At 28.6% G+C, this 20,874-nt stretch overlaps 9 protein-coding genes across 10 annotated transcripts; 4 read left to right on the forward strand and 5 right to left on the reverse strand.

Moving 5' to 3' along the window:
* Nucleotides 1-455: 455 nt before the first annotated feature.
* OCT59_001821 (uncharacterized protein) lies at nt 456-1,939 on the reverse strand. Its single transcript, XM_025322213.2, has one exon. The coding sequence runs from the start codon at nt 1,202-1,204 to the stop codon at nt 581-583; it is 624 nt and encodes a 207-aa protein (XP_025166809.1). The 5' UTR covers nt 1,205-1,939; the 3' UTR covers nt 456-580.
* Nucleotides 1,940-2,511: 572 nt separating this feature from the next.
* On the forward strand, nt 2,512-4,513 carry OCT59_001822 (uncharacterized protein; the record flags this gene model as incomplete). The annotated part of the gene is made up of 3 exons (XM_025322212.2): nt 2,512-2,547; nt 2,713-3,772; nt 3,871-4,513. Exons 2-3 carry the CDS (start codon nt 2,805-2,807, stop codon nt 4,511-4,513), a joined length of 1,611 nt encoding a protein of 536 aa, XP_025166808.2. The 5' UTR covers nt 2,512-2,547; nt 2,713-2,804.
* A 526-nt stretch (nt 4,514-5,039) lies between these two features.
* OCT59_001823 (uncharacterized protein) lies at nt 5,040-6,913 on the reverse strand. Its single transcript, XM_025309631.2, has 8 exons — nt 6,845-6,913; nt 6,587-6,746; nt 6,472-6,504; nt 6,268-6,389; nt 6,062-6,192; nt 5,836-5,986; nt 5,689-5,745; nt 5,040-5,609 (listed from the first exon to the last, which is right to left on the reverse strand). Exons 1-8 carry the CDS (start codon nt 6,845-6,847, stop codon nt 5,268-5,270), a joined length of 999 nt encoding a protein of 332 aa, XP_025166805.2. The 5' UTR covers nt 6,848-6,913; the 3' UTR covers nt 5,040-5,267.
* Nucleotides 6,914-7,187: 274 nt separating this feature from the next.
* On the reverse strand, nt 7,188-8,681 carry OCT59_001824 (uncharacterized protein). 2 transcript variants are annotated; one of them, XM_025322209.2, is made up of 6 exons: nt 8,504-8,658; nt 8,364-8,386; nt 8,203-8,288; nt 8,055-8,118; nt 7,597-7,984; nt 7,189-7,512 (listed from the first exon to the last, which is right to left on the reverse strand). In XM_025322209.2, exons 1-6 carry the CDS (start codon nt 8,643-8,645, stop codon nt 7,268-7,270), a joined length of 948 nt encoding a protein of 315 aa, XP_025166804.1. In that variant the 5' UTR covers nt 8,646-8,658; the 3' UTR covers nt 7,189-7,267. The 2 variants fall into 2 exon arrangements, with proteins under 2 accessions (XP_065995302.1, XP_025166804.1); XM_066144103.1 differs by having other exon boundaries at nt 7,188-7,512; nt 8,203-8,386; nt 8,504-8,681.
* A 240-nt stretch (nt 8,682-8,921) lies between these two features.
* Nucleotides 8,922-11,741, reverse strand: OCT59_001825 (uncharacterized protein; the record flags this gene model as incomplete). Its single annotated transcript, XM_025322208.2, has 14 exons — nt 8,922-8,944; nt 9,020-9,149; nt 9,235-9,511; nt 9,593-9,748; nt 9,816-10,015; nt 10,108-10,246; nt 10,309-10,401; nt 10,473-10,540; nt 10,626-10,748; nt 10,824-10,973; nt 11,053-11,124; nt 11,200-11,300; nt 11,417-11,546; nt 11,613-11,741. The coding sequence occupies 14 exons, from the start codon at nt 11,739-11,741 to the stop codon at nt 8,922-8,924; spliced, it is 1,791 nt and encodes a 596-aa protein (XP_025166803.1).
* A 165-nt stretch (nt 11,742-11,906) lies between these two features.
* Nucleotides 11,907-12,640, forward strand: OCT59_001826 (uncharacterized protein). Its single transcript, XM_025322207.2, has 3 exons — nt 11,907-12,215; nt 12,295-12,324; nt 12,401-12,640. Exons 1-3 carry the CDS (start codon nt 11,976-11,978, stop codon nt 12,539-12,541), a joined length of 411 nt encoding a protein of 136 aa, XP_025166802.2. The 5' UTR covers nt 11,907-11,975; the 3' UTR covers nt 12,542-12,640.
* A 25-nt stretch (nt 12,641-12,665) lies between these two features.
* OCT59_001827 (uncharacterized protein) lies at nt 12,666-13,996 on the forward strand. The gene is made up of 4 exons (XM_025322206.2): nt 12,666-12,861; nt 12,933-13,009; nt 13,106-13,419; nt 13,494-13,996. The coding sequence occupies exons 1-4, from the start codon at nt 12,729-12,731 to the stop codon at nt 13,639-13,641; spliced, it is 672 nt and encodes a 223-aa protein (XP_025166801.1). The 5' UTR covers nt 12,666-12,728; the 3' UTR covers nt 13,642-13,996.
* A 221-nt stretch (nt 13,997-14,217) lies between these two features.
* On the forward strand, nt 14,218-19,378 carry OCT59_001828 (uncharacterized protein; the record flags this gene model as incomplete). The annotated part of the gene is made up of 5 exons (XM_066144104.1): nt 14,218-14,631; nt 14,710-16,722; nt 16,801-17,525; nt 17,601-18,534; nt 18,609-19,378. The coding sequence occupies 5 exons, from the start codon at nt 14,218-14,220 to the stop codon at nt 19,257-19,259; spliced, it is 4,737 nt and encodes a 1,578-aa protein (XP_065995303.1). The 3' UTR covers nt 19,260-19,378.
* A 15-nt stretch (nt 19,379-19,393) lies between these two features.
* OCT59_001829 (uncharacterized protein) lies at nt 19,394-20,682 on the reverse strand. The gene has a single exon (XM_025328418.2). It carries the CDS (start codon nt 20,655-20,657, stop codon nt 19,551-19,553), a length of 1,107 nt encoding a protein of 368 aa, XP_025166798.1. The 5' UTR covers nt 20,658-20,682; the 3' UTR covers nt 19,394-19,550.
* Nucleotides 20,683-20,874: the final 192 nt, after the last annotated feature.

Genomic DNA, 20,874 nt, shown 5'->3' on the forward strand with positions numbered 1-20,874 from the left:
ATGACTGATAAAAAAATAATTTTTTAAATTTTTTATTAATAAAGTTCTTTATCACAAAATTTATTTGAAAGTCATTGAAGTACATGTACATATTCACAAGTTTAATAAGTTTTGAAGTTTTGAACTATGATCCTTGTACTCGAATTTATAAATTCATTTGATTAGATACGATACATTTTTCAACGAAAATATGATAAGACAATTCCGATACGTTTTATATGATCAATAGTGAGACGATATTATTTTTGAAACGAGTAGTAGTACATCAGTGGCGAAATTTCAGAATTTTTTACGGCTTCCCAATACTCAATATTAGAAGACTATTTTGAATTTCTATATCAATACTTTTTCAATTTATAATTTTTATCACAAATAAAGATTTACTATATGTGTGCTTCAAATAAGATATCTCACTAATCTCTGCTTACCAACAAAAACTAGTTAAACCACTATTTATTTTATATCCCAATAAAGAGTAAAAAAGGTAAATTTATTTATTATATTGTATATTTTACATTATTTACTATTTAATATATAATTACATCAGATTTACTACAATAGATAATTGTATAATAGACAATTATTCAAGACGTAACCGTTTCAAGGCACGGTTCTTATCTATAGTAATAGGTCTGTTCCTTTGTGTAGCACTAATAATAAGATTCCCATCAGGTTGTACTTTAATATAACCATCTCCATAATTTTTCACAGGCCATTCAATATAAGGACCACAAATCTCTTTTTTTTTATCATTATAACAAAAAATTGTTTTATTCTTTAACCTATTACCAATATTAATGGAAAGAGAGGTAATACGATGATCCTCTTGAAATTTTTTATTTCTTGGTTGAATTGTAGCAACTAATGAGGGATTACCATCACCTTCATAACCTGGATCATAAAAAATTTCAAATGGATAATCCAAATTGAATTCATCTAATTTAATTGTGGTCTCTTCTTCAATACGAATACGACAAAGCTTTTTTCCCCCATTTTCCGAATTAGTTAAAGCTCCATTTTCCGAATGATTTATTGTTCCATTTTCCGAATTAGTAGTTACTCTATTTTCCGAATTGATTACTACTTTGCTTTCCGAATTAGTTGCTATTCTACTTTCTGAATTAGTTACTCCTTCACTTTCAGAGTTTGTTACAACTCTATTTTCCGAAATAAATTCTACGTTACTTTCAGATATTTCTGACATAATTTTTTTATTATTCGTAAACTAGCATATACTTTAAGCATACCACCCTTGTATTTATAATAAAAATTTTAATAGGGCGTAAAAAACCAATAATCTAGAATTTTTTTGGAGACAATTATTTCTTGGTAGGAATAATTTCCGAATAAAGGTTTAATTAATCTACTTTTATGATGAAAGGAAAAAAACAAAATATATACAAAAATGGGAGAAAATAGTAAAGAAATTGTAAACAATAATATAAATAAATTTAAAAAGGTTTCAAAGATTACCAATAATATTTACGCAAAAAAAAAAAAGAAAATTCTAAAACTTCTTAAATAATTTGAAACAATATCAATGAAATAAATTTTTCAAAGTAAACCAACCAATTTGAATGGTTTTTTTTAAACCCGAATAAACTCGTATAAAGAAAATAATATGGATTATAAGAATATTTACGGGATTTACGGGATTCTGAAGGTCATAAAAGAAAAAAAAGATCATCATTATTTTTATTAAATAACAAAATATGGCGCCATTACCTTTCAGCTGAAAACTGTACAAGATTTACAATACATTAATTTTGAAATTATGTGGAACTTCCTCACGTGATGACAACCAATTAATTGCCAACCTTTTCTCAATTCCTTTTTTAAATTCTTTTCTCTGCAAATTCTTTATCAAAATATGTATGAATATTAGTAAACCGAAATTCCGACTTCATAAAATATGTGACCTATTAAACTAGACCAAGTTAAATAATACTATTCAAACCAATAATCTAAAATTGATCAAAAAAAAAGCCAATTGTCCAAATCAGGAAAAGTCATAAAATTATATTTGGTAAATTTGATTCATTTAACATCTACGTAAAATAGTTTGAAAGGGTCGGAACCACTTAATATAATTGTCCCGAAACGGCGAAGATCCAAGTTAAATTAATTTTAATTATTTAAACACGTGCTAATACCTAAATATGATGCAAATGGACTCCACCTTTGCGATTTTATAATGGGATCGTTATGGCGCAGGTCAAATTAAAGTATCATGAGGAGAGTCATACTCTAATATTTTGATGAGATATCAATTTCTATAATAGGTTAATCAGAATTAATAATACAAAGAAAACATTGTTCTAAGAAGGAGGAAAATTTTTAATGCCGAAATCTTTCAATTATTAATAATATTTTCCCGAAAATTTGTCTTTCTCTGAACATACTTAGTAAAGTAATGTTGATGACAATGACGAAATTCATGAATTTTTATGGGAAAATCTTTTAACCATGTGATGTTAAAATTTAAAATTTATAAGCGAAAATACAATATATATATTAAACATGGTAGCTTTATTAAAAAAAAACAAGGTTCGTCTTTTTTTTCCTCTCCTTTTTTGAATTATTGTTAATTAAAGATGAATTACTTTAAAACGAGACCTAACTTTTTGTTAACATTAATAATAATAATCCTCATTATTGTACCATTGATAAATTCCGAACACGTCAAACGTTTTGAACATGTCAAACGTTCAGAACATGAACATGATTCTGAACAAACAACTCATACTCATACACATTCAGGAATAATTACAATTCCTCAAGTTAATGATCAAGATGAATTTTATATGGGAGTAGGAAAAAATCCATTTTGGTTAAAAGAACAAAATTTTATGTTATGGTTTCATGTTATTAGTATGATAATATCATTTGGTACATTAATTCCTATAGGAATCGTATTAGGGTTCGCCAATTCAAAATCAATTTGGTATATAAATTTACAAATTATTGGAATGTTAATAATAATTATGGGTTACTTTTTTGGTGTAATGTTTAATTCTTCAAAAAGTCAAGATATTTATCCTTCAAATTTTCATTCAAAATTTGGTTGGTTAATATTAATTATATTTTTTTTACAAATATTAATTGGTTTTATCAAATTCTTTTTTAATGATAAAAATGATAAAAATATTAAGGTTAAATATATAAATATTAGTTTAAGTAATAATGAATCAAATGATTCTTTAGTAACAAGTGTTGATAGTTCTTCTGCAGCATCACATGATATAGAATCATCATCCACTCATGATAATTCATTACTTGATTCAAATTATCCTTCAAATAATTTTCATACAAAAATTCGTTCAAAAATCCTTTCTATTTTACCTTCATCTTTATTATCATCAAAAAAATTTTTTAAAATTTTTTATAATTTATTAAGTTTAATTTTAATACTTTTTATTTATACTCAATTTTTATTGGGTTTTATTACTTTATCTGATACTTGTCATGGTGAATCTTTTGGAAATTGTTTGGCTCATTATGTTAAAGGTTCAATCTTCTTTTGGTTCGGTTTAGTAGCTTTCATTAGATATCTTGGATTTTTTGAAAAATTTGGTTGGAATTGGAATTTATTACAAATAAGTTCTTTGGATAATTTTAATGATGAAAAGAATCAAAAAGGAAAAATTTCTTTTTCTTTATTAGAAAGTATTATCATATTTTCTTATGGTATATCAAATACTTTTTTAGAACATACTGGTAAAGATCCTTGGAATCATAGAGATATTCAACATGCCACCCTAGCTTTCATGTGGTAAGTTCATCATTTGTTAAATTTGAAATGATTATTGCTCGAAATCTCGAAAAATCTAATGTTTCATTTATAATATATCTTTTTTTTTTTTTTAAAAGGTGGTGGGCAGGTTCATTAGGTATTATTCTAGAGAATAAAAAATTAAGAAAAATTTTATTCTCAAAATCAAAAATTCCAATAGCGAATCCTATACCATCAATAATTTTTATAATAACAGCTATATCAATAAGTTCTCATCATCAAAGGACCGAATTTTCTTTAACTATACATAGACAATTTGGTGGTTTCTTATTATTAGCTGGTATTTCCAGATTATTTACTATAATAATCTTATATTTTACAAATATTATGAATAATAATAATAATAATAATTATAATTATAATAATAGTTATATTTATAATGATAATAATAATGATGATAATAACAATATCAATAACAATAATAATAATAATAATAATTATAATAATAATTATAATAATAATTTCAATTCAAAATCTTCAACAAAATCTTTAACAATAATCCATCCTCCAACTGAATTAATCTCATCATTTTGTTTCGTTTCTTCAGGTATCACACTTATGTTATCAAACAAATCTTTAACTTCCCTTTTTGATGAAGTTTATAATTTTGATGTTAATTTCGTTTTAAATTTAGTTATATCATTAACTTTTATTACACTTTCTTTTGTTACTTTATTATTATTCATTTATAAATATTCTTTAAAAAAAAATATGAATTAAAAATAAAAAAATGTAAAAATTATTATTATTATCATTATTATTAGTTTAGTTTGTGGATAATTTTTTAATATTGTATATAAAAAAAATAAATGAATGAATGAAAACATTCGAATAAAAAATAAATGGATGCCCAAATATTCTTTTTTTTAAAAAGTGAACCGTGATACCAAAATTGGTGTAGCCTAAAAAAATATTATATAATGATTTCCAAATTTGGGAAGATTATAAAATTTGGGGAAAAAATTATTAATTATTAATCAATAAATTTATCTATATTTGGAATACACCAAAAATGGGAGTAAAAAATATTCTCACATGATAATCCAAGGTCGCAGTATCCGATTCAATATCATATGATAACTTCCCAAATAATAATAAAACCGGATTCAATAATCCGATCTTTGTTTATTTCCCATTCAGAAATTACCTTATTTATTTATTTATTGTTATAATATAATTATGCGTAATGTATTTTTGGTTTATGAATTTAATTAATCGAAAAATGAATATTAATTGAGCTGAACGATTTAGAACGATTGAAAAAATAATTATTGATTTTCAATTTATTTAATTAAAAAAAAAAAAAATCCCCCCAACAAAATTAACCTCTTAAATTACTGTAATATTATTACTATTAATTCATAAAAGATTTATTAAGTTCCCCTAAAGTAGTATTATATTTGTTCTATTTGTATTTTATATAGATATTAGAATCTGGTGCTATTCTATTTAGGATATATTGAACAATAAATTTCTATTTTTTACTAGGACGTAACATTTGTCCTTCCCCTTTAAATGATGTTGGCTCATTTTCTTCTTGTTTATTGGCTCCCAATGGTACCACTTTATATCCAAAGAACAATTTACCAAATGGTAAATTCAATGGTGCAGGGATATTAGAAATATGTCCATTTTTGTCATGTTCGCTATTTTCGATTTTCTCTTCCAATTTTGAACCAATTGTACTACTCTTTGAACTTGAAGCTTTTGATGATGATGATTTTACAGATTTCCCATTTAATCGTTGTCCGCTTCCTTGAAATGCTGAAAATCCTTTTGTATCTTCAATGGATTCTTCTATATTTATCTTACTGGCCTATCGTTTAAAATAAATAACTGATTAATATGTTTTCAAGAAAAAGCATAATATTAATTCATTCATATAATAAACTAACCATTGATTGCTTTGGTTGTGGTTTTTCCACGTAACCTACAGGAGGTGCAAAGTCAACCTAATCATTTATTAAAAAAAAAAATTGTAAGATTTTACACGTTTAGAAATTAATTGATAGAATAAGAATTTTTTTTTTATCAATCTTTACCTCTAAATCTGTTTCAACAATTGAAATACCACTATGAGAATCAATAGGCTTAACTTCTAAAACCATAATTTCATAAATTTTTTTATTATAATTTATTTGGATAACGTCTCTTTGTGTCAAAGTAGAAAAATTTCGAAGTGCATTTTCCAAACTAAATATAATAAATATATTAAAACATTTAAAAGATAACCTTTTTGTAAATTATTAAGAAAAATTAAATATTTACACAGCTTTCGGATCGTTTATATCCAAGAAATCAGGAGATTGAGGTTGAATCTTTACAAAAGTTCCCAAAGGTAATGTTGTATTTTTTATTTCAATCAAATCTCCTTCACTCAGTGACAATGTTAGCATCATCTATAATTATATTTGTTATTATACAAATTATCAATTAAATCACTAAAACAAAAGAGATCAATCAATATTTCTTACCCAGTAAGGTAAATAGACACGACCTTCTTCAGCGATAAATTCAAGAACTCCAGCATGCGAATGTTGTTGATTACTTGTGTTACGTAATTCAAACAGCATAGGATACTGTATGTTCAAACTTGCTATATAACAAATAGGTAACAATCAATAAAATATATTCTCTTATAATAATAAATTTTAATTGAAATTTTCTTTAAAGCTTACCTAGTTTTGCCAACGCGCTAGGAGGTAAGATAACTAAATAAATAAAATTTCGTCAATTTTAAATATCAACTACTCATTCTTTTGCTTTCAATACAATACTTTACGATTTACTTACTTTTACCACCATAATTAATATTCTCTCTTTCATTTCCCTGCAACATAACTACTGGATAGCATCTATACGTCTCAGTAAAACTCACATTTGGATTGTGAAGCGTTGGCATACCAAATAATGCTTGTTCGAGATGCTGCTCAAAGTCTTCGAAACCTGCATACTATATACCAGTAAAAGAATAAGTTTCACTTGTTCCACTTAATATCTTTTTTTTTTTAAAAAAAAAATACATTTTATATTAAATAACGTGTACTTTACCATTATAAATAATTTAATCAAAAGAAAAAATTTTAAATAAATCAAAGGAAGAAAGAAAAAAAAATTTTGGGTTAAATATTAAAAATAACGAAAGGGTTATTCAGTTTAATTATATATTAACTTATTGGGAGTACAAAATCGGATTGCAGCGTAATCCAAGTACGTAATCCTTCTATTCCATTTATCATTATAACGTTATACTACCGAATTGTATATAATAGTATAATAGTATAATAGTGTAATCAGATTAACGTCACTCGTGAATCCGAACAATTATTAATAGTTAAATCATTTTTTTTTTTTAATTTTTAAAATTTTCATGTAAAAAAAACAATAATAAATATAGTTTGTAAACAATTGAATATATTGAATTTTTTATTGTTTCTTGTTTATTAATGCTGCATATTTAATTTAGTTTTTTTTTTACCAGAGTAAATTCATAATCTTTAAGCTAGCTTCATAACCCAAAAACGTCGCTGCATTAGCCGGAAAAGCTCTAAATAAAGCTGGTCCAATGCCTTTGAACAATGCTTTTGTACCATCTTGTGCAATCGTTTTACGTAAACAATCAAAAGCATTTTTATAGGTACCTGGTGGAGCTGTTTGTAATCGAGACTTGATAACATCGGGCGGAATCGCAATTGACCACATAGCAACTCCGGCCATACCTAAGAAAAGAATTTAAAATTTTAAAGGTTTGCCATAGTATTTTTCACTTTGTATAGTTTACAATACGTTAATTGATACATTACCACCAGCAAATAAAACTGCTGCAGGATTTAAAGAATCAGGAGTAGCATTTGCAGGTGTCAATAATCTCTTAGTAAGCTCATATGCTCCAAAATAAGCAGCTGATCCTGGTCCATCCCGTGCTAATGTAGCCCCAACTCCACGATAAATACTCCTCAGACCTCCTTCCTTATAAAGCTGTCTTACAACATCAATTGGGCCCTTGTATTTATTTTCTCCTCCCTGTCCTTGAATTTGTAATAAAACTTTAACTCGTTCAACTGGTGACATTATCAATGTGGTTGGTCCCGCGGATATTCCACCTGCAACCATCAATTCTGTAATGCTAAGATCTGGAGAAGAACGATTGGGATTCGCCCACAAGACGATTTTTTTACCGAGGTTGTAAGACTATTATAAATGAGATTTATTAATCACACTACGAATGTAAGGTGGCTTAAATAAACTTTCAGAAATTTACCCAAAAACTTATTGCGAAAATTGGTGTGATGCCCACTAATGGAGGCCCCATACCCCTGTATAAACTTTTATACAATACGATTTATTAGATGAGACACGATGAAAGTGAATGAATTCACACTATAAAAGAACAAAAATATCTAACACACCCACGAAATCCATCCTTTGCAATTATTTGTTTTGTTGCATCAACCATTCCCGTATATGCTCCTTCGGGTGCTGTTTGCAAGCGAACCTACAAATATAACCGTACAGTTTCTCGCAATTTGTAACATAACACGAGAATGGAAATGATAAAATGCAAATATACCTTAATCAAATCGAATGGTTGACCTAATGAAAATTTTTAAGGTATAATATTAAGCAAACTTACTTTTCAATTGTATCTATAATTTGGCTATCATGTTCTATTTAAAATTATTTCTTTTTTTCAAATGAAAGAACACTCACCAACAAGAACACAGGTAACTCCACCGAACCCACCCGCTAGAAAAGATTTAGCACTACTTGTAGTTTGTTCTTTTTTAACCTCTACAGCTTCCTCGGGCTGTATGAGAGTAGCGGGTTCGAGTGCGGTGACTTCTGTCGACATGGCGGCGTACTGTTAATATTGCTGTAGTGTAATTTCATTGATTTTAAAGAACCAAGATCAAATTTTTTTGTACTACATTGTCTACAATGGTGTTCCCAGTTGATAAACTTTAATGATCTACGAATTTACAACATTTTTACGTAACACAGAACCATCATGATTGCATGTCAAAAAAAAAAATCACGTTTTATTATTGCAAGTTTAAGATGCATATATTTTATATATTTAAAATAATATAGAAATTATGTTCGTTATTATAAATATTTTATTGCAGTGTTAATGAATTGATATAATATGAGCTATAAAGCGAAATTGTGATTAGTAATTTTAACGCATCAAAGATATAAAAAATGTAGTAATAAACATAAACTTACATCTTAAAGGACACGCGACAGGCGCTGTATCATCCACTATGACTTCATGAAATTTACGTTGAAATTGATACTTGATTTTTAATTGCTTAGGTTCTCCCATACATGGATCGTAAAATCCCATGATATTTGACTATCAATATATTCAGTTTAGGGGGCTTACTATTTCATTAAATATTTCGAATCGTTAATTTAAAAAAAAGAAAATTCAAAATTACCTTTGAGTATCCTCCCGGAATAGTTAATTGTGAATCATGTACAAGAGCTTGAACTGGTACTCTCACATCAGCAACGTCTTTTTTTTCGTTTAAGGGGACGTCTCTTAAACTTGAGATATTGCCATACCAAGCTTCTAGAATAACTAAGCCATCCTTTACTTTTTCCGTTTCTATCTTGCGTTCCACTGAAGGCAGTAGAAGACGAATGGCTTCTATCGCTTCCTTCTTACGATTTTCTATGTATTCTGCATGAAGCTCCCGGAGAGCTGCCAATTTCCTTAATTGAATAAGTAAAGTTGATTTAGCATTACCTTCCATTATAAACACTAACAGAATTTGTATAATAAATTATACGGACTCGGCCTTCTTCTTTTGTCGTCTAGGCATTAATATGATTTGCTCAACTGCGGTAATTGTTATAATTGGTAGAATGGTGCCCCAAAGAATTATTTTATAGTTAAATTCCGGTGAAATCAGAATTGGTATAGTGATTCTTTGTCCTAACCGAGATAATCTGAAATAAAGAATCATTTAAGAATGTTTCAAAGAAATAAATTATTTTTACGCAAATTATAATTTACCTGCATTTAAAAGTTACTCCGTGGGGAATTCCACATTCAATTGCAAAAGAAGCTTTCGTATATTCCGTGACTTTACGTTCACCTAATAAAACTGCTGTCAAACCACTAGAAGTTGATAATGTAGCTGATGTTTTAACTAGATAATCATTAAAAAGTTTATGATTATAATTAAATGAAATATAAATTTGTGCAAGTCCTGTCTATGTAGTAAAAAATTGTTATTAATTATATTATTATAATGAATCTGATTTCTTTTTTTTTCAATATACACATATTTTTCGTGTTGTCATACCTGTATTTCAAAATTGTATCCTGACCTTTCAAAAGAGCCATTAATACTTATAGCAACCGCTGACTTTTCACGTCTGGAATACAATCCATGTTTCCCCCAAGGGCCTAACGACCATGCTCCAGTTTTATAAGTGAGATAACTATAATTCAATTATCCATTAACTTATTGTTCGCTAATATTTCTTAAAAGCTTAATATTTACCCGGTAACATTTTTCCCTAATACACGACCACCTGTAAATACCAAATTTGGTGGAGAGTAAATAGAATCTATGTGACCTGAGACAATGACAAAACTTTTTACAATGGAAAAAATTGTTAAAATATTTGACATTAATTAATTGAACCTTATATTTTAAATAAATACCTGTCTGCATCGATACTATATGAAGCCTTTGCAGTCACAATTCTAGGCTGAACTATAGAAGATCCGACCTAATACGACGATTGCGTCCATCTTATTTCAACAACTTGTTGGAAATATATTATATTAACAAAGTACAAGTAATTTCCAACATACTTCAGCCCAAACTTTTGGTGAAAATGAATGCCGTAATGTCCCGATAATATTACCACCACCTATTCCATTACGTAGAATAGTTTGGCCAACTACTACTGCTTGAGTTTGTGGTCGTAATTGAGTCTGTTATATATGAAGAATAAGTAATTTCAATCTAAATAAAAAAAAAGATTTCAGTCTAGAATGAAATGATCATACTTCAAAGGAATGTTTCATGCTAAGCTGTTTTACTTCAGCATTCTCAAAAATATTCTGTATATTAAGTATAGAGAATCGATTGCTTTGACGACTTCTGCTATCATAAGGATCAAACACTTGTGTTGCGTCTATGATTAATTGAAGATCTCCCTATTGAATATAATAGATTCTGTATAAATTTGTAAAGTCTTTTTTTTAGAAATATAAATAAACATTTGATAACCCTCACCTTTGCTTTGACCATATTTTCGACTTCTTGTTGCCTTTTTAATCTGGCCTGTCTTTCGAATTCTTCTCTAAGCTAATCGTAAATTATATTATGTGTTCATTACTCTTTAAAGTACAATTAAAATTGACATAATTAACATATGCCAACCTCTTGTGGAGTCTTCAAGCGAGGCCCAACCTCCCAAGAAGTACTTAATCCTTCTTCACCAAACATATCATATACTATTCTTTTATTCGGATCCGTAAGGACTGGACAAATAGATATAATGTAAGACACAATATCATCAATTGCGTAATTCGATAAATAACAAAATCTCATATTTCATTATGTCAAGAAGGTAGTTTATACCTCAAAGTTCACTTGCCTTCGTAAGCTTTTTGAATAACTTGAAATTTCGTTTCCGCTGCTTTCTTATTTTCCGGATTTATATGTTTATCTGGGTGAAAAGTTCTACATAACCGTTTATAAGCGTCTTTAATTTCTTCTTCGGTTGCCTATTTGGAAAAAAAAAAAGCATGTAATTTTTTTTCATTAATTCTTCTATAAGGAGATAATAGTACCTCTTTAGGAACGCTAAGGACGCCATATAAATCTAATGGAGGAGGTGTTTGCACCTCCTGGTCAAAATCAACCTCTTCGTAGTCTCCGTCTAAGTTTGGTACCGAGCTAGAACTTTCATACGAATCCATTTAAATTAAACCTACAGAAAGCCTACAAAAAGTTTTCATAAATAAAGATGCGTATCACGCTTTTATATCGGATGAATTTGATTTGACGTAGATGGTATACAGATATACAGATCGACAAGCGAATCTCTAAAAAACGCCAAGAAAGGCCCTTCTTTAAAGAAGACATATTTGGCATTCACCTACTATTCCCGCAATACCACAATACCACATGTTATTTAACAATATATTTAATTCATGCGTTTCCTTCCATTCATGTGCGTCGTCCTGTTATTAATCATTCTTTCCATTCTTGGTTTTGCACCCAACATTCATATCAAAATTTCAGATAAATTACTTCACTTTATAGGATTCTTTATTTTGACGGTAGCGATTTACTTTACATGGGATCGGAATATAAAATGGAATGCCGTAGTTACCGGTACATTATCATTGTCAGCGTCCTTGATAAGTGAAGTCATTCAAGGCTTTTTACCAGTAAGTATTATATAGTATATATAAAATGTATAATAAATAATTAAAAAACTTGTTATATCGATTAAAATTATTCATTCAGTACAAAATTTTTGACTGGCAAGATATCGCGGTATGAATTCACCTTGTCTCTTAATATGTATTTGACATGTAAAAAGATATATTAATTAAACTTTCGAAAATTATAGGCAAATTTCCTTGGCTCATCTTTGGGGCTTGTTCTTTCAATATTTGGGGATTGGATACGTAACCGATTCGCTATATATGGGAAATACAAGCAAGTTGATTGTGAAAATTTCGATGAAAATACCGATATTCCCTTAACATAATTATCTTATTATCTTGTACAATTATTTATTATTTACAGTATAATTATAACGTGATGCTACAAATAAAATAATATAATTTTATATTGTCCAATTATATAAATTTCCGATTTTCGTGTTCGTGCACTTTTGTACAGCATAATAATAAAGTTTTTTCTTAAAAAATTAAATCCGTTTCTTTCTACATAAAATGTCTTCAGAAGATTCCCTTTACGCTAGATATAAACATGGGAAATCTATTTCTATCCCGCCAATCTCAGCATGGTCTTTAGGAGGAATAGGATCCGTCCCGGCTCCGTACCCTCTGTCATTCAAAACCGAAGGTTTTGTAATAACGAGAAAAAATATCAGTGAGTTTGCTAAAACGTCAAATTAAACTTATAACTTCTTAAAGTTAGTGAAGAAGAAAAGCGTAACAAGTCTGGTTTCGTTGGAGGGAAGAAAATAACACCTACAGAAGACATATTAACTGTACTTTATCGCCTTTTTTTAAAGTTACTTTGGAGAATATACACTCTTTAGTAATATGAATTTTAATTTTTTTATTATTTATTTCAATAATTAAAGTCTTATCGTGAAACCTCAAGTAGCGTTGTTCGATCTCCGAGTTCTACTAAGCAAATGTCAATCTTGGCGCAAACAACCCCCACAAGAAAACCTAAAACACAAATACTAAAGTTGGATTCAACCCCCCCTATTGATTCAAAGCCAACACCTCGTCCATCCAAGTTACCAGGTCAGACTTCATTTTATGGACACACATCATATTATACTGATGAATCGTCATTCCGAGCGGAAAGTTTAACCGGTCCAGGCTTTGGTGGTTTGAAACGTTCATCACAAGTCACTCTCTCGCAGTTCGATGATAACATTTATGTCAGGTTAGTAATTTCAGGTATATAAGTATATTATATTATTGTTCACACACATATTAATCACACTATTAATTGAATAGGGAGGATCCATCAATTGCAACAACATTTGATCCTGATAAAGATAAATCGTTGTATGATATTTCTCTGAGTCTTTATCGACAATTCAGCAATAGAGATATCTTAGATTCTGAGGATATATTGAATGAAGATCTTAAGAAAAATTATTGATGTCTCGTACATACATACATATATTTTTTTAAGATCCAATTCAATGCAACATTTGATCCTTAAGATATGTCCTTAGGTCTTTATCGACATCTTATGATCTTAAGAATTACTGATGTCTTTATATATATGTATATTTTTTAATTACTAAATAAACTTGAACTTAGAAATGTCGCCTAAATAAATTTTACCAAAAAGATAATAAGGAATCTGATAACGACGGAAAAACAAATAATATAAGTTTATATTGAATTTCGAACAGAAATTCGATGTAATTAATGTGTAAAATATGATTTTATTATTAAATACTGTATACAAATAAAGATAACTAAAGTACATTAATGTTCACATGGTTTATAAAAGAAACTTATGAAAACGGATTACCTGCTATATAATCTTAAATTAATTACGGATGATCTTTCTAGTATCCTTCCCATATTGGTGCTATAATTTAATTAATTTATTGAAAGTACGTTGTACCAAGAAAATGTCATATATTGTATAACATTTGAAATATTTCATTCTTCTCACTTTTACCCTTCAATTCTAATATTTGGTAAATAGAGTTAGAAATAAATAATGGAAGAGAATTTGGCACAAAGAGAATCTCTTGGTACACAGCCACAGTCACGGTGGCAAAGTTTGACAAGAACTTTGCGAGCTATTCTCCCTAAATACTCCAACAAAAGTCGCTATAATAATGATATTAGTGCTATTCCTTCACAAATAGAAAATTCAGACAATTCTGACCATTTTCTTTTAGTGTCGATATCAAATTCTCAACAGCCACCTTCAAGACCAAAACACCATATTATGTTTATTTTAATTACAATTGTTGATTTAATTGTAATTATTATGTTCTTAAAGCAAAGTTCTTGGAATCATTCATGGGACTTAGTTGGTCTCGGAATATTTCGGATAATTTTGGTGCTAGGAGTGACTTCATCAATTCGGATCAGGGACTTGGGCTGGATACTGGGGGGTGCATGCGGGGTAAGTTTGTCACCCTTGTTTGTGATACCGTTTTTGTTTAAATTAATTTACTAATTTAGACAAACCATTCAATATTAGGCTTCCTCATTGTACATCATATTTAAGGCCTATTTGTTAGTTCAATCTAAACATCCAATTGACTTCGTTTTAACTTCTTTCATTTTCTGTCAAATATATTGGATAACTTTCATTTTAGCAATAACTGATAGAAAAGAACAAACATATTATTTACAAGACAGTAATATATTTTTTGAAGAAGAAGAACATAGTCAATCTAGCCCTTTGAATACACTTCGTAGGGACTTTACGTTAAATTCAAATATACGAACATATGGTGCTACTGTTCATGGTAGTGACAATATTGACACTTTAATTAATGAAGGTGAAATTACTAGTTCAGCAATCGATATTTTAGAAGCTAGAAGAGATTATAATACTATTAAAATATCCAATACTTCTGCTTCCACATCATTACCGATCCCAATCGCATCATCTGCAGAAAGAAGTGACAAATCATTAAAAGAGAGATACAAGAATAACATGAAGTTACAAGATAGTGAATTTCCTTTGCATAAACATAAGAGTAAAAATGTTGCAGAAGATGATGAACAATTGAACGGACAAAACAATAGCACTTCTAGGAGATATCCAACTAAAGCTGATACTGATTATGATTATTTGTTAAATGATGATTATGGTGATGAAGGATTGATCGTAACTTCTATTGGATGCGGTGAAAGTGTTAGAGATCGATATTTTCAACCATCAAAAGATGATTTACTTGATTTTAAAACACCTGCTTTAAATGATGAATCAGGTGATGAAAATGATGAATCCTTGTCGGTGAACCATAAAAAACCTATTAAATTTATTGAAATTAATTCTAATGATAAAAAAACCTCAACTTCCTTTGAAAAACCTTATATACGTAAATACCCAAGTGAAAGTTTGGGAAATTTTCATTATGAAGATGATGAAGAATTTAATTTTCAGTCAAATTATGCAAGAGGAGATGGTGATTTCGTTGGGAGTGCACCAGTTGGGAATGGGAGGTGGTCTACTTTGAAAAGGAAGAAAATTGAGTTAGATGCCAGTAAAAATTTGAATTATATTGATGGTTCGAAAGGCAAAGAAATTTCTGAATCAGAAATCATTAATAATGATTATGGTAAAGAAAAAAAGAAATATGAACCTATTATGTCCCCTAATTCTAGTTTACTAACTGCTGCATTTAGTTTTGAATTAACTTTGCAAAATAATTCTAAGACCAAATCACCTGAAAAATCTAATGAGCAAGCACAATCATCCGAAGCAAATGATACAGAAACATCGTCTATATCAAAGAACCGTCCAGATTTGTCAATTACACTCCCATCTACTGTTTTTCCGGTTAATCAGAATAATTTTACACCAAAATCATCTTCACCTTTAGCTTCTCGCGTTCCAATTTTCGCTTCAACCGAAAATAATGAAGAAAACATAATACAAGATAATAATGATTCCAAATCAGATGTTCTTGTCGGTAAAAAAATTAACAATTTATCGATGACACCTGAAAATGTGGCCAATATTTTATTAACACCAATAGTAGAAGAATCAAATCCATTAACGTTAAAAGGAAAACCGTATTCTTTAAGTACACTCAAGAATTCTAATAGTAATAACATCAACAATAATGATATAAGTGTTATTAAAAAATCGAGTCATACTCGTGAACCTTCAAATTCCCTTCAAATGTTATTCGCTGATATTCAGAATAATAATGAGAAAAATTCAAACAATTCAACTAATAAAAATAATAATAATAATAATTTAGGAATAGATAATAATGAAAATAACCAAACAATATTTACAAATAGCTTTAATATAGCAGTAAAGAAATTTTGGAATAATGAATTTAGTGAAGCGGAAGGAATTTTTAATAGGTTTAAAAATTGTATACCAAGATGGAATGTCACTTACGCTGAGATGCAATTGGTCAAACATTTAATGAAAGGTCAATCATTAGATAATGAAAACCCAGAATTATCAAATGCTCTTATGGAAGCTGAAAAACTGGCCATAAAAGTTTGTGAAAATAAGGATGATTTTGTAAGATATATATGGCTTAGATTAGCGATAATATTTTAAATTACATGAAACTAATTTAAGTTTTATTTTATTTTGTAGGAAACATCATTCTCACTGTTCAGAACGGATATATGGAAGGCATATATTAGACCAAATAATAGTCCATCAGAAGATGAAGCAGGATTCGCGTCATTACGTGCAAATTTTCGATGGGATTGTGAATTAGCAATGGCAGATATTCTCCTTTTCCATGCAATTTTACAAGTTGTTGGAGGAAGTGAAATTAAAGGGGCATTTAACTTACGTAAAGCATGGAAAACTTATTCAAAAGTTCGTGACGAAATTGATCGAATTAAACGTGATGCGGGAAAAAATGATCATAAGCATGAATTAAGTAGTTCAAGTAATAGGTGGAGTCTTGGAAGTGCAATATTAGGAAGAGGAAGTATAAGTAATATGGTTGGTTTTGGTGGGAATAAGAATCAAGATGGATCAAGCGCTACGCTTGATGGGATTAATAATAATGTAGAAATATACTCTGATATTGAAGATTGTTTGGAATTCGGAATTGGAGTCTTTTATTTTATCTTGTCAATTGTTCCCGGTTCATTTCAATCAATATTAAAAGCGATTGGATTTAATGCAGAACGTGATGAAGGTATCCAAATGTTAGAAAATTGTTATCTTCGTGATGGTGTTAGAGCACCTTCCGCGGCGTTTTTCCTTCTCGTAAATTATTTATTCCTCTCGCGTGGACTTGCTGATCCAACATTGTCATTAAACAAAGCCGGTTCAATCGTACAGGAATGCGTTAAAAAATATCCGTAAGTTATATATTTTAAAAAATTAATATATTTTTGATTTTATTAAATAATATTTTCGAATTTTTATTTATACAGAAAAAGTTCACCATTTCTATTTATGGCATGTCAGCAAGCCAGAAAGACCGGACAAATAAAAGAAGCATTAAATCACATAACAAATGGAATATATAGCTGTGAAATGATTGGAGTAACAAGTACAAATTATAGATTTGAAAAGGGGATGACATACCTAATAAATCTTGATTTTACAGCAGCAAAAGACATATTTGAGTTATTATTTTATGGTAATACAATAGTATTTACAGGTAAAAATGGATCCATAAGGCTTCATGGATCTATTCGTGGATCAATACATGGATCTTCACGTTTGCTTTCAAAGGATGGAAGTACAAAGAAAGATAATTCATTATTGAAATTCTTTGAATTTGAATTAAGACCATTTTGTGGATTATGTTTAGCAGGATGTTATCTTATTCTTAAATCAAGTCAAATAGCTATGAAAGAAGCTTTGGATGTCCTTAAACAAACAAAAGCTATGACAAATCAAAATAATGAAAACAATAGCATAACAAATAGTATTGGATTATTAGGCACAAGTGCAAGCGGATTGGTTGGATTTGGAGTAGGAGGAAATAATAATTCTGATAAAAAAGAACCAAAAACCAATAGATATAATAAATTTGCCGGACGCCATTCTGCTAAAGATGTAGAAAATAATTCGGTTACTCCATTTTTAATATTTATTATATTATATTTAAGAAGAGACATTTTTTATATGCCTTTGGAATTAAAAAAGAGATGGGCAAATTTATTAGAATCCACTTGGAAAAATTATGATAAATCCATCGATCCAGATACTAACGCTGTATATCTACTTATTCGTGGAATATTTGAAAAATTCTTAAATCAAGATGATCCTACAATAGCACAAAAAACACTGTGTGAATGTTTATCGTTGGAAACCGGTATTGTTTCAGAGACATGGGTTATTCCACATTGTAGATACGAGGTAAAATATTGTTTATTTATTTGTAGGTTTATTTGTTTATTTTACTAATTTACAGATTCTAATCGATTCAATAGCTTGGCGAATTATTTTATAAACAATTTGGCAATCAAGAAGCGGCAACGGAACAATTTAGATGGATATTAAAAGGTCCGAGACCAATATCACGTGGTGGTGGATTAATATCACGTCGAGATAGTATAGCATCAATAGCTTCTAGAGCATCAATTGATTCTAATTCATCAAGTTACGGAAATAGTAACCCTGATAGATTTAAAAAATATGAATTCTCAAAGGTTCTTAAAAATCGTTGTACTGTTGCAACTGATCAAATAAGAGCAAACATTATACAACCAACAAACATTCTTAATAATAGCAAGTTCGAACAACCACCATCTTCAATTCCTCTTTATCATAGTCGAAAGAAATCCGGTTCGAGTTCAAGTTTATTAAAAGAGATACAAGAACAATCTCTATTACAAAAACATCATCGGAGACAATCTTCTACTGATATTAAAGTTGGAACTCCTACTAATACTGAAAATAAAAAGAGTGGTAAAAATGATACGGTACTTTCTTCTCTATTTGTTAAGAGACATAAGCCAAGATCATTGAGTTTACCTACTAATGAGGATAGAGGAGATCATAGTGATGATAGTACAAGTAGTTCTAAAATTAATAGTAAAGGCGGATCAAAGGGTAAAATTTTCGGATTCAAACTTAAATAAGGCCTGTTAAGTTTTAAAGTTTTGTTTATTTTATATATATATATATATTTATTTATTTATTTTATTTTATTTATTTAAATTGTTTTAAATGTATTTACTGATTATAATGTATATATAAAATATTATTAATATTATTACATAATTATTTAAAAAAAAAATCATTTTATTTTGGATGAAGAATTTAATTTATAATATAATAATTATTATATTATGACTATATATTGACATATCTTAAAAATAAATAATTTAACCAAAATACTTAACAAATAAATATAGTTTACAGTTTATAGTTTATTCATTATTATTATTATTACTATTATTGTTAATAACAACAACATCTTCAATGTCATCATCAACGATGATAACATCATTTTCTGCTTCATTATCACCTTCATTAATTACATTAATAATTTCTTCAACTATATTAAATGATCCATTTGAATTATCATCAGTTTGGGCTAAACTTTCTAAAGCAGATATAGCCAATTGGTCTTTTAATTTTTCAGCTTTTAAACATTCATCACATTTAAAATTAGCTTGAATATTACCATTATCAGTACATTCAAAACAACCAAAAACACTCCATTTTTGTTCATGTAAGTCTCCACTACAAGTAATTAAGAAACTGGCTTGTTTCTGATTACAAAAGTCACACCAAGGAACTTTAACCGTAGCCTTAAGATCATTTGACAATTTTTGTAATGTAGATTCTAAAGAAGTTTTTTGGGGGGGAGCCCACCAAATCCAAAAATCATGATCAAGATACCAATAAATTGTCGTTAAGTGGCAAATAGATTTTTTTACAACTGTAGAAAGTCGTCCCTCAACACTCTTTTCTTCTTGAACTTGTACTTCTTGATTCCGTTCATTTACTTGTTCATTTGCTTGTTCATTTGTTTGTTCATTTGCTTGTTCATTTGTTTGTTCATTTGCTGATTCATTTACTTGATCATTTACCTGTTCATTTGTTTGCTGTTCACCCTTTTCACCATATAATTCTTCAAGAAGATTTTTAACGATTTCCATGTCCAGATCCTTATAGGTTCTTAAATGTAAACTTTTAAGATTTATACAATTCTTCAATATAACTTTTAAACTTTCTTTATTAATATTAATGTCATTAATAAATAATTCTCTTATATAGTTTTTTGTGTCATTTGGTATATTATGATAAAATATTTTCGGTATAGTAAAATTGGTAATGTTTTTTAATGAATTTAGATTTAATTTTGACCATAAAATATCATGATTAAATATAAAATGGTTAAAATTTTTACAAACACTTGATAGTATCATTGTACGAGTTTGTAAGGACGTTAATAGTAATATTTTTCCCAATATTTCTGGTGGTAAACGAAGAATCATTTGCTGGTTCTCTACCGAATTTGTTGTATTCATCGTTAAAACTTTGATCTGAGAAGTGTGGTTATAATTCATAGCTTCATTCATTCATATTATTTTTAAAATCATATGATGTATTTACTGCGGATTATGACATTTATGTGCATTATATGAATTATGCGACATCACATAAATAAATGTAGATCATCATTCAATACGCAGCTGTCTGTTGGTAATCATAATGGTAATTACTAGGTAAACTGTAACCATTAAA

The sequence above is a fragment of the Rhizophagus irregularis genome, chromosome 10, assembly GCF_026210795.1.
Source record: "Rhizophagus irregularis chromosome 10, complete sequence".
Classification (NCBI taxonomy): domain Eukaryota; kingdom Fungi; phylum Glomeromycota; class Glomeromycetes; order Glomerales; family Glomeraceae; genus Rhizophagus; species Rhizophagus irregularis.